Here is a 13,020-nt window from a genome sequence, read left to right on the forward strand (position 1 = left end):
TGCCTTTCTAGCATAGAAAGCACGTAATCAACAGCTGTACGAGTTTGCAAAGGTGTGCACTTGTCTATAAACGATGAAATTATACCCCAGTCACGCAGAGTAATTATATTAAAATATAACTTCAAGGAGCTCAACCTTTCTAACGAGCCTTCTTTGCTCTTTGACATTTCAGAAACTGAGAGTGTGAGAGACACCACACGACTGTTTTATGTTGCAGAGAAGAGAAAAGAGTTTATACACTTTGTATTTCCACCATCCTGAAGCTTTCAGTGTCAGAGCTGCTGAGAGAGTCTACAGTTAGCTCAGCTTACAAGGCTGAGATGAATAATCTCTCAGTCTCATAGTTGAGCTGTAACCAGTCAAAGGGGTTTTCATCAAACTCAAAATTTTAAAAACAAGCTCAGAGTTGTTAGTTTAATCCACTTTTGGGAATAGGGCCTAGGGGAGACTCAGACAATATGTTCACACACAAGGCAACAAAGGGCGAGGGAGTTGGTGGGGACACAGCTGTAGACACCTACATTATGTGTGAAAGATAAAAAAGACTGAGAAAAGACTGAAGGAACAGAATAGGAAAGACTGTGGGGAGGATCTTCATAAATATGAAAAGCTCTCAAACGTATTAAAAAACAATTCAAAGTCCAAAATGCATGCCCTCCAAAAGACGTCCAGCTGAATTCTTTGCCGGGCCCATTCTGGACCCCGGGCCTTTTGTTTGACACCCTTGTTCTGGAAAGTTTCACGATACAATAATCCGACGGCGTTAGGACCCAGATCCTATAGCGGAAGAAAAAACCCCTCGCTGTCATCCTCATCCTCATCATCCTCCTCCATCCTCCACTGCTAAGATGCTGCATCTTCTCACACAAGCTGCAGTAATGTGCTTTAATGCGCTGGTTATCGCTCAGCCCGACGACTACAGGGTGGCCGAGAGAGCTTATGTGGTCCTGCAGAAGCAGAATTTAGGTGAGAACAAATGTGAGGCCTGTGGAGGGGCCGTTCAATGATCCCGACATCCAAGTGTAAGGTTTAAGGTGTTTATTTCTCTTTAGTCTCCAGCGACCACAACTATATACTGCAACAGAAACCTTTAAACCAGTGTAACCAGTTAACCCGTCGCGCTTGTCTGCCCGTTAGTCTGTTTTTATTGGCTGTGCTTGTGTTTTTGCTCTTACAGTCACACTGGGGAGTGTCCTGGCGGTGGTGCTGGTGCTGATGATCATTATGGCTGTCTGCGTCTACAAACCGCTGTCTCGTCGCTGAAATCTGGAGGACATATGAACCGAGAGACAATCCTGTTCTGTCTGCAAAGTTACACCCGCTCTGTTGCCGTAACCATGTGCAGATGGGAACCGACGGAGGGAAAAGCAGCTGCCAAAAAGCCCAGTGTGCGCAGTTAGTTTATAAACACAGATCAGGCGTAACTTTATGAGCACTGATGGTGAATAACAGTGATTATGTCTTCATCATGGCACCTGTTGGTGAGTGTGGGCTATATTAGGGTGCAAGTAATCATTATGTCCTCAAATTTGCCGTGTTAGAAGCAGGAAAGTGTGCAAGCATAGGTGTTTGAGTGAGTTTGAGGGCCACTTTGTGATAGCCAACTCTACTGAACATCTCCAGAATTGCGGGTCTCTTGGGCTCTTCCCGGTGTACAGTGGTCAGTTTCTATCAGAAGTGGTCCAAGCATGGAGGCTCACTGATGTATGTTGAGAGTAACGGCTGGCCAACTTGGCCCAATGCAACATTTTCAGCAATTTGAGCTACTGTAGCTCAAATTGCACCTTCAGGGGGCTAGTAGAGTCCATGCTTCGATGGTTCAAGGCTGTTTTGGTAGAAACAGAAGGACTAACGCAGTATTAGACAGGTGGCCATAATGCTATGCCTGATCAGTGTATCTTTAATTTATCTTGATCTCAGGTCAGTTATTAATATAATTTAAAGTGAACACAGGTACAGTGGAGATCAAACATCTGAGACTGGGCCTCATGTTTCCAGCAGAAAACTGCTTTACCACTATCACCTGTGTCATCTTCAGGTGATAGTGGCAAAAGAAACTGAATCACATTTTATGACTAGACAAAGATCGCAGATTAAAACTTTCCAGAAATTGCTCCATCTAAACCTCCCTGTTCACTGTCACTTAAAAGCAACTCCATCACAGATAAGGAAATGTCTAAATAAAAAGTAGAAGAATAAAAAGTGCAGTTGAAATAACCACGTCTAGTCTGGTCTCAGAGGAGGAGTGGTGGTCTCTTGGGTTGGGTAGGTGTGTAAATGTGAGATTTGTGTCAGTAGCACAAGGGTATATGCAGAGAGAGAGAGAAGGATAACAGTGCATTAAACCCAAAGTGCTCTGGAGATGGATACTTGTACTGAGTTGACTCCACCCTGACCAAGGAGAACCACTGGTTTCATCAGAGACATCCTTCACCCTTCAGGTTTTGGAGAATATTATTACTGCTAAGAAGCCAACACACCAGGCTTGCAGGAACTACTTGAAGACAGGGATACACATCACAAGAAACTCCTTGAATCATTTGTTATTAGCTGTTATCATTTTCAAATAGGGGGTAGATATTCTGAAATTCAGATTCAAGGCTTTTTGGCTCCACTGCGTATTAATTTATGTAAAATTGCTTTTGTAAATAGAATGAGACAAAACTGATTTAAAATGCTCACCTAATGGCACAAGTAGTAATCTGGGCCTGTATTCTATAAAAAGAGAGCACCATGTGTTATTTATTTGGGTTTCAAAGCTGGAAATTTTGTGATTGGTTGTATTTTTTGTTTGGTGAAAAGCAAAAGTTCTGCAAGCATTAAACTTTGAGATTAAAAAGTGAGAGCGAGTTGTCATTGCTGTCTTTGTTTTGATCTGGTCATGACTGAACCTCATGTGCAGGATAAAATCAAACAGTAAATGGACTGGTTCTTATTTAGTGCTTTGTTACTCTGCACACTTTCATACAGGTTGCCTCATTCACTCATTCATACAAGCACTTCCTTTTATGCTTTTTCTATGTAAGTACTTTCTATCTAAGACTCGCACTCTGATGCATCGGCGTGGTCATCAGTCCATCACAGGGTTCACACATAGAGACAGGCAACTATTCATGTTCACACACACCACATTAAAAAAAAAGAAAAAAGCATGCAGTAATGGAAATAAAGTGCTTTTATTTCACAACATTTTGAAAACTGACACATTCTCTGAAACATTATCAAAAACCTTACAGCTCAAATGGCGCACTGCAAAGATTTTCATTAAATTAACTAAAGCTACCATTTTCAAATTTGACTTTTCAGCAGTTTGGCAACTTGATCTTTACATTTAGTAGCTGTTGAGCTGAAGCTTCTGATGCAGTCAGTCGTGCAGACCTCTGATAAAGTGGTTGGTTGTCAGTAAAAATCATCGACAGTGGTTAATGAGTGTTACTCGGCATCACACAGCTGAGACACCTTGTTTTTCAAACTACAAAATTTTAAAGAAACTCATTTAAACAGTTTAGTCTGAGTTGCACTGCATATAAATTTTGCCACCCTTCAGCTCCACCACGTGTTATCAGAGCGAAGCAATCCTTGGCACATGCTGAAGAAAAGAAAAGGAAAAAAAAAAATCAAACCCCAACGTACGGCGCTCATGCTTGACCTCAGGGTCTGTGCTGCTTTCCTTCTTCCGCACAGAGGTGTTGAGTTGTTCGTGGATACAAAATGTAGACTGCCCTTTGGAACTACTGCTTCCCAGCTGCATGACTATTATAAATCCACAGACAGACTGGTCTTTGCTATTGCATTTCTGAATTGAGGTAAAGTTGCTCAGTGAGAGTTTACAAAAAAAAAAAAAAAAAGAGAAGTCAATTTTCACCAAAAGCTCAAGACAGGAAAGGAAAGTCAACCACCCCCCTTTGTCCTTTTTGCAAAAGAGATACTACACCATGCGGCTAATTTCAAATTTCTCTCAAAGCAACATGCTCTACTCCATCTGTAGAGTGTACATTCACAAAGTACAAGAAGACACATTTACATATGAACATCTGACTCAAACCCAACAAACCTTTCCAACTTAACACTGGCATAGTGTTCCTATAGAACGATATGCTAGAGTGGTACCATATCAAAATCATTTACCTGGCTAACTTCTGTCAGTTTTACAGCTGATTAACAAAGTTATTCCAAAGCAAAGGAAAAAAAACAAAACAAAACTGCAAACCCTGAGTTTTCTGCTTTTCAGTGAGTCCAATATCCTCAACCAAGTAACTATGGTGGGAGACTTTACAATGACAGCACTGCTGTGTTTGTTTGCCGGGGCCGCGAATATCACATTTGTGTGCCGACACTATATGAAGTCACCTTTGAGCAGTCAGTCAAACTTTTTCTGTTCACAGAACCACGTTACACTGACTCAACCCTCACCCGAGACAACAGTGACAGAAATACCTGCAAGTTGCCGCTGTGAGTCTGAACTGAATAAATAAAAAGTAGAACCCAACCAGAAAGATCTCAAACAGTCCAGGAAAGAAGCGTGACGATGGAGACACTATACTGAGATAGAAATATACAAAAAAAGAGTATACTCTTACCAAAATACCTTTTGAAAAATATTGGATACAGACAGTTTGATTTTGGCTGTGTAAGAATTATCTGTTGTAGAAAGAGATCTGCAGTTGCATAGTTGATGAGAGTGGTTAGGAAGGAAAACTGAGGTGTGGTGGTTGCTTTCTAGATCAGCAGAATTTGTATTATTATCATTATTATTAATATTTCCCTCTTATTCCTTTTATTTCTCTGTGAGCGAAAGCTGCAATATCCTCTCCAGCTCCTCTTCCTCTTGTTTCCTCATTCTCTCTTCTTCCTCTTGAGCTCTTGCAGAAAGCTCCATTGCTAGACGCAGGTCTGACTCAGGGCTAGAGGCAGAGGCAGAGCTGGGAGGGCTGGAGGTGTCTCTATAATCCACCAGCACCCCCTCTGGGATACTCCTAGAAGGTCAACAGGATAAAACTGAGATTCGCCTTTTTTTCCTGTTGCCTTTACTGATGCTTACAGGCAGCGAGGCAGAATATCATCCTCACAAGTGGACACTGAACAGACTTAAGATGCACAGAATAAATATGTGATAAAGTTTGACTAAAAACACTACAAAACCAACCATGTGAATCACTAGGCCTCCTAAGCTGCAAGCACCTTCTATTAAAACATTCAGTAACAGAGTTACTTGTAACACTGTTAATCTGTTCCTACCTGTCACTCTGGTTAATTGGCATTACATCAGCGAAGTCCCCATCAACATTATCCCAGAGCCCCTCCTACAAACACACAAACACCAGGGGAAGTTACAGTCTTCAGCATGTGGGGGAAAAAAATTGCATGAAAAAGATGTTTGTGTCAGTGTCGATTGTTCTGACCTGGCCTGTGCCTTGACGAGACTCCAGGAGACTCTGATGGATGGCGTACTGTAAGAGCTCCTCATCGTTATTGGACACAGGCATGTGGCGGCTTCCCCCGCGACGGTGATAACTCGCAGGTACCTCAAACACCGAGGGACACACCTGGAAAGGAGGCAGTGCTGGGTAGGGTGGATAAAAAAAAAAAAAAGGAATTGAGCAGTTCAAAATGACAATCGTGCAGTTTGTGTTTAAATATTCTGGATAAACCATCAGCTTTCCAACCTGCTGCTTCATCGTCTCCTGTGGATGTTGGTGTGGCTGCTGCTGATGTGTTCGCTTCCTCCTCAGTGCTGCATTTATTTACACTACCAAAGGTAATCTTGGCATTAAGCACATGAAACAGGGGAATCTCTGAAAGAGAGGGCCACATGAGATACCAAAGTGACAACAGAAAGTGTATCAGAGTGCTTCTGAAAAAAATAACAATAAATAAATAAAAATCATAAAACTGAAAAATACCTATTTTAACAGGAAATCCAGGAGGGAATTTCAGGGTTACAAAGTCTCGTAGTCTTGCAAAATGGGAACTCGTGCGAGCCATGAGGTCGATAATGGGGGTTACCTGCTCCACCAGGGAGAGGGGATGGTCCTCACTCATCCACAATGTTCCTTTGAATCTGCGTGAGAGGAGATTGCAGATAAAGTGAAACATTAAATTCCACAATACAACTAGGAAAATGAGTGGACTGGAGTTTAGAACACTTGAAATTACTTCTGTGTTCGAATGCTCAGTTCAATAGGACGGCCGATGTCTCGTTTCACAAGGTCAAAGTCGGGATCAAAGTACTCCTCTGGAGTGATCGCAGTGGGATTGTTGGCAGTTGCATATTCGAGAGTTAGGTCCTACAGAATGATGAAGTCGCAAAAAATAAGCAGGTGCATGGCAACAAAATGCATCACGTTTACAAAAATGCTGAAGGAACAACTTACTCCTTGCGCATTTATGTGCTGCTCCACAGTCCCCAGCAGAGACTCCAGGATGTTTCTTTCACCTTTGGAAAGAACAAAAGCAAAAGAAAAGCAGCCAATCAGCACTCAGATTCAGTTCTGTTATGAGTGTAAAGAAAAGTTGACTATAACAACATTCAAACCACTTCCCTGACATTTTGAACTGGCAGCAGATTTCATGTTGTTTTGAAAGGCATCAACAATTAAACTTTATTATTACTATTATTTGATTTCGCTGACACTTTGGGTCCTTTGGGTTAGTGGATGGGGCATCCATGGATCTGCCTCAATTAGTCAGGGATACATGTCAGAGAGGACGACCCTGCCAGTGTTGGTGCTGGTGTTTAGGTGAGTGATAAAAGGCAAAATAACAGCCACATTAATACTAGAGCGCTACAAAGCAAGATCAATGGTTAGCGAGCTATGTCAAGCTTAAAGTTGGAGTTTTTTGTGTGACAAGAGCAGCTCTCGTTTTACCTGGCTAAATCACCATGGTAACTTGTGCTGAATGAATAATATTGTGGGGCAAAGGTTATGTTTAGAGTTTCAGTTTAAAATATACCATGACTTCATTGATTCTTTTTTCTCCTCCCGAAGGGTAGGTGTATGCATTTGGTTCTTTTTTAGTGTGTGTTTGTTAGCATTATTATCAAGATATCTTTTTCTTGAGCTGATGTCATTTTGGTAAAAAAAAATAAAAATAAAATCAGGTCAAGGTCACACCAAGTGTGAAAAATTAAATGTAAAAACTTTATATTACCCACAATTTTTATAGATCACCTTCAAACTTCACATAAGTACCTAGGTTGGCTTCACCTTCATTCTTAGCACCAAAGGCTAAAGTTCACTGTGAAAAACGCATTCCAAGGAACCTGTCAAAATATATACTCTTAGAATATATCATGAGAGTAATAACATCATATGAAAGGGCATGGAGGGAGCTATGAACCAAATACGACACCCTATGATGTCACAATGACACCATAACAGGCTGAAAACAGTGTGCTGTAATAAAGTCATCATAAAACATTGAAGTTTAGTGTAGCCCTCGCCCTGCAGAAGGAGATCTCCCTGAGTGCTCTTGTTTACAGCTTGTTTTCTCCGCTGGGAGGATGAGGGAATTTTATACATGGAAGTTAAGTTATTAAGCCCTACCTTACTGATATAATGAAAGAAGCAAAGCTGTAAAATCACAGCAGGTCCCTTAAAATTTGCATATATTGTTTGGGCGATGCAGAAAACGTATAAATGTTTTTATGCTTGCTTCCAATCTGCTGATAAGTCTCCTTTACACTGCAGGAATAGCAGCTGCTAGAACACACAACAAACACAAAAAATGTTTATTAAATTTAAAAAAATTAATACAACTTTGATCCACTGACAAATTAAAAAAAAATTCCATGTCTGCTTTATTTGTCTGTGCAGAGTCTGAATCAGAAAGTCTGGCTTAACAGATCCTAGAACCTAGTTGACGAATCTAGTTATCGTCAACTAGGTTCTAGGTTATATATATACTGAAATACTTAAAAACTGTACTTTTTATCCTGGCTTTCTCCTCGTCTGTAAGATGCTCCGTCCGGGTCCTGATTACCACATTTACATTGTTCACACTGAAAACCTGAGAAAATGACAAAAATACAATGTCAGGTAATAAAACCAGCACATTTTATAAACACATTTTGGTTTGATTTATAACTTCTCTATACCTTCGCTTCAAATCCATTGACTACTTCAGTTTTATCAGCTCTCCAGCCCCAAATGCCAGACTTAGTCCTGTAGGAAAAACACAAAACAAAAGACTGGTATATTTCCAGAAAACATAAAACATCATAATAGAAGAGATTCATTGTTGTTCTTTAGAATCAAATACATTCACAATCCAACAGTACAACAGCAACTACTAATGTAAGGATAGCTGAAACAAGATGCCGTCTGTCACCTGTGTCATCATCATTGTGATAACATTTACTCTAGCTAGATGTTGAATAAACAAAAAAAAAGTACTAAAGATAAATATAAATATTGCATTTAGATGCTATAGATTCCAGAAGGACAGACATGAAAAATCTTGAATATCTCATGTAATAATTCCATAATAACTCAATATACTGTATAATAGAGAGTCATCTACCCTGCTATTTTAACATTTTAGATTCTGGTTTGACATGTTAATTTTGAAAAATGTAAGAATATTCCATGTATAACCTCAATAAAGTATTTATTATCTTATACTGGAAATGTCATCCATAGATCAAGGGTGGTGATCATTAACTCTAATGGGTTACACAGTAACCTGGCTCAGGCAGTAATTCCACTGAAACAAGATGCCATGACAAGCAAACTCTCGTGAAGTAGCATAGCTTTGGAGTAGGGCTGGGCTATATCATACCATTTACGGTAATACCGGTGTAATTTTGGGGAAGGATAGGAAAAGGAAATATCGTGATAGAATATGGGTAAAACGCGCATGCACCGTGCCTATGTTTACACACGCACATGGCGGCGACGCAGAATGAGAAGAGCGAAAGCGGATCGTTAAATGAAACAAATGAACCAGAATTGGTTTGTAAAAATACTGCAACACCAATGGTGTGGAACTGGTTTAGCTTTCGTCCGCCAGATACACAACAAAGCACTATTTTTGGTAGAGCATGCTAGCGGGGTGTCGTTATTACCGTGTTGTTTGGAAAATACGGCACATTTAAAATCAATCCTTTGATTTTTCTGAAAATCGACAGTGCCCCTTATAATCCCGTGTGCCTTATGTATGAATTCTGGTTGTGTTTACTGACCTCGAAACGATTTTATGTGGTACACGGCGCTCGAAAATCTGTCAAATGTTTTAGTACGACTTTGCTAAGCTACGAACCCGCACCGCTTGATGGATTGTCGGAACATTAGGGCTATATTAGGCAGGCGCCTCGCAGAGTGATACGTACTGTGCTTCAACATAATATTACCGTATTGTGTGTGTATAACCTCTTTTTAAGTTTTGTGGATATTATACATGGTTATGCTGAGGACATGTTGGCCAATTTCCACTGGAAATGCCTTTTGGTTAAACTGTCAGCAAAGAATTTGATTACATTGATGGGTTTTTTTGCACTAATAAAGTTGTGGAGTTGTAAAGTATTTTGTCTAGTGTCAATTATATCGTCAGTTATATCGTTATCGCAAATTTTCAAATGTATATTGTGATAAATATTTTTGGTCATATCGCCCTGCTCTACTTTGGAGTTCTGTCGCGGCTAATCAAACAAATTTAGATCCATTCCTGACATGAGGAAAAACAGGAACAAGGAAGAATAAATGCCTCTTACCTCTCAAAAGCAATATCCTTTGTGTCCAAGTAGGTGTTGACAATAGGAGTTGTCAACCTTTTGGCAACTTCCTGCTCAGCTGGCTGCATTGACTCTAACGTCACATCCTCCATTTCTTGGGATATGTTGAAGCGTTCGACGTCCACGACTTCATCATCGTGGTTCACCTCCATCAGCTCTGCAAATGAATCTGCCGACACGCAGACAGGGAGTCGCTTAGACCATTTTAACCAAAACAGCAGCAAAGAAAACTCGTCTGTGTGAGGGAGTGTAAACACATGCCATCTCCTCTGAAGATGTAGCTTCTACGCCCTCTGATCCAGGTCATGTTCTCAAAGCCTAGAAGAGTAACATCCACTCGCAGCGAGGCGCCGCTTTTCCAGATGCGGCAAACATCACTCGGACAAACCCGGGACACGAGAGGAACTGCGAAACAACAGGATACAGAAACAAAAAGCATCCATACGTGAAAAACACCACTTAAGCAAACAAATACTTCACCTGCCATCGGGCAGGTATGTAGTTTTTCCTGTGTGACCTGATGAAGCCGCACAGGAAAAGTGTCAATCTTTAAAAATAGACTGCTGGCTTAAATAAAAAAACTTTTAAAACCATCCCTCTTTTGCATACTGGATAAACTAGCTGTTTTTGCATGAACATAATACTATTTATACACTTGTCTACTTTAAAAATCTACTTTAAAAAATATATTTCTACTCACAAAAAAACAGAACTTACTCCAACTGGTGAATTCCCATTTCATCTCCATATAGAAGTCTGGAGACTAGAAAGGGCAAAAGAACTGTTATAAATGTTTCCAGGCACACTTACAAATGAGGACAAGCAAAAGAGAAAAATATATGAAGTCACACCACTCGGATCTTTGACAGCAGCTCAGGCACTCCTCCCAGGGCAGTGGAGGCTTTGAGGTAGTCTCTGCGTTGAAGCACTAACTGAACCATCTCTGGATCTCCTGTGCTGACTGCTTCCTGCAGCACTGCCCATAGAAAGTCAAGCAGAAACAAACCACTAAACCTTTTATTGCAACAGCATCCGTTTCCTCTGAGAAACGATTAACCATTAAAAACCTCAGCAATAAAATTAAAGCCCAAAGAAACCATTTTACTGCTGTTGTAGGAGTTGATATTGTTGGATAAGTATATTTACAAGAAACCTCATCAACAGCAGATGATGGGTAGGGTTATAGACAGCAGGGATCAAAAATGAACCAACAAACCAATCCAAATCCTAGCCCTCCTTGTCTGTTATGTAGCTAGCTTTGTAACAAACCTGTCCAATTATTGGCATTTTCTTTAGTCACTTGACCGCCATGTCTCAGCAGGATTCTCACTGACTCCAGGTGCCCGAGTGATACAGCCAGGTGCAGAGGTGTTCGGCCTCTGGGATCCACAGCCTCGATGTCATTCTGAAAAATAATAAGGTGCCTGTTTAGATTAAATACTACCGAGCTGACATAACAACCTCCAAGCAATTACCATAACTAGTGCAGTCAACAACATGCAATTTGGTCATGGCTAATAATGATATAAAACTGCTGGAGTCAGTACAGAGGAATCATAATAATTGTATAGTTTGGTTGTATAAGCCCAACAAGGGCTGAAAATTAGGTACAGCTATAAACTCTTTGTGCGGCACATCAGTTTTATGCTCTGTACTGGAACTATGTCAAACTGCACAGTCCATTTTAAGTAAATAAAATACACTCTCAAGCACGTATTGAGGTAATTATCGGCGTAGGGATGGGAATCTAGAGCTTATACTATTCATCGGATTATCATAAACCCCCCCAAAACATCGAATCTTTTCACGACACATGGCATGTTTTTCCAAAAGTTGCAGATTGCACAACAGTGACACCAGACTCGTGATAGCGGCACTTTTTACACACCTGAGTCACATGCAAGCTTTTTTCCCCCTACACTTTGTCCAAGCAGTGAAAATGAAACTGTGTGTTGACAGTGAAAAGCAATCTGACCTATAAAGAAAATCAATAATGGCATTTGTATCAATAAACTCTTATCAATACCCATCCCTAACACTGCTTATTGTTTGAGCTACTGGATCTCTCCATTTTGAAGCTAAATAGCAATACTGTAGATAGTGCAAAATAAACAACAAATCTATGCATGCGAGTGATAAAACACGTACTGCTGTCTGTTAATCAGTGTATTTGAGGAATCCAGTGAAATGGGACAGAAGCTTACATTTTAACTGGAAACAAGCTACCAGTCTGCACCGGAAGACTTTTGTTTTTTTTGTCTTTTAAAGCTTTCAAACTTATAGATGCGTAAAAAGCTACGCTACTCCGTGTCATGTGTATGTGGCTGCCTGCGGAGCATCTGTAAACACCACTGGCCTTCTTTAACTGCCTGCCTGCGGAAATTCGGCAGCTCACTCCTGGCTTAGTCCGGCTAGTTGAGTATTGGTGCCAAGGTTACCAACCTCTCCAGTGGTTTTAACCAACCTGCGTTGATGTTAATAGCTGCTCCAGCTTCCTGTAGTCATTCTCCCACACTGCGGAATGTAGGGGAAACTTCACCCTGATGTCTTCGCTAATGTTAGCCATGGACATCTTCCTCTTTCTTTCAGTGCAACGTTAGCCACCCTCTAACAACTGGAGCCATGAGAAAAGCTGGGACAGCCACAGTAGTTACGCCAAAAAGCTTTGATCCATGCCTTTAATGTCTGACAGCAGCGTCGAAGTAATAACCAATCCGGTGACCAACTTTTCCCCCCAAGCCTTCCCCTAAATAAAACTTTTGAACAAGGAAGTGCCAGGAGTAGTTCCCAGCAACGACAGGGGTGTTCTATATAGAAACAGACTCGCAGTCCATTAAATATCGCCTGATTAAGGTAACCTAATGGTCAATTTTAAAGCGATACCTTCTTTATATACGGTTTACAAAAAACATTTAGGCTAAAAACAAATGAACCAGCACTCGTAGATAAAATCATCGCCTTAAAAAAATAATAGACAGTTCCAGTCTGGAATCAACCATCTAGCATGTCGACGTGGGGGTTGCAGAACCTTCATTGTTAGTACTATGACTAAATAAAGTGATTTCTGTATTGTCTAACTTTGGTTTCCATAATTTGAATTCTTGAAATGTAGCGCTGCTATAACATGCAGACATCAGCTAAACAAACCATGTAAATTCCCAGAAAGATAATTGTCCTATTGTGCCCTATAACATTGAAATGGGATTGGCAATATTACGTTTTGAGGGAGGGGGTGGATGCGGGTTAAAAATCTAAATATGTACCGCCAGGTTATAATGTACATAACT

At 40.6% G+C, this 13,020-nt stretch overlaps 1 protein-coding gene and 1 long non-coding RNA gene across 2 annotated transcripts; one reads left to right on the forward strand and one right to left on the reverse strand.

Moving 5' to 3' along the window:
• The first annotated feature begins 436 nt into the window (after nt 1–436).
• LOC146506824 (uncharacterized) lies at nt 437–3,653 on the forward strand. Its single transcript, XR_014877312.1, has 2 exons — nt 437–966; nt 1,178–3,653. It is a non-coding gene; the product is annotated as an uncharacterized LOC146506824 (long non-coding RNA).
• Nucleotides 3,158–12,692, reverse strand: ankrd13a (ankyrin repeat domain 13A). Its single transcript, XM_085180911.1, has 15 exons — nt 12,198–12,692; nt 11,003–11,138; nt 10,585–10,709; nt 10,451–10,496; nt 9,995–10,138; nt 9,713–9,902; nt 8,099–8,165; nt 7,929–8,010; nt 6,375–6,436; nt 6,157–6,287; nt 5,904–6,061; nt 5,667–5,795; nt 5,403–5,563; nt 5,239–5,303; nt 3,158–4,976 (listed from the first exon to the last, which is right to left on the reverse strand). The coding sequence occupies exons 1-15, from the start codon at nt 12,303–12,305 to the stop codon at nt 4,778–4,780; spliced, it is 1,803 nt and encodes a 600-aa protein (XP_085037037.1). The 5' UTR covers nt 12,306–12,692; the 3' UTR covers nt 3,158–4,777.
• Between the last annotated feature and the right edge of the window lie 328 nt (nt 12,693–13,020).

The sequence above is a fragment of the Neolamprologus multifasciatus genome, chromosome 12, assembly GCF_963576455.1.
Source record: "Neolamprologus multifasciatus chromosome 12, fNeoMul1.2, whole genome shotgun sequence".
Taxonomy (NCBI): Eukaryota; Metazoa; Chordata; class Actinopteri; order Cichliformes; family Cichlidae; genus Neolamprologus; species Neolamprologus multifasciatus.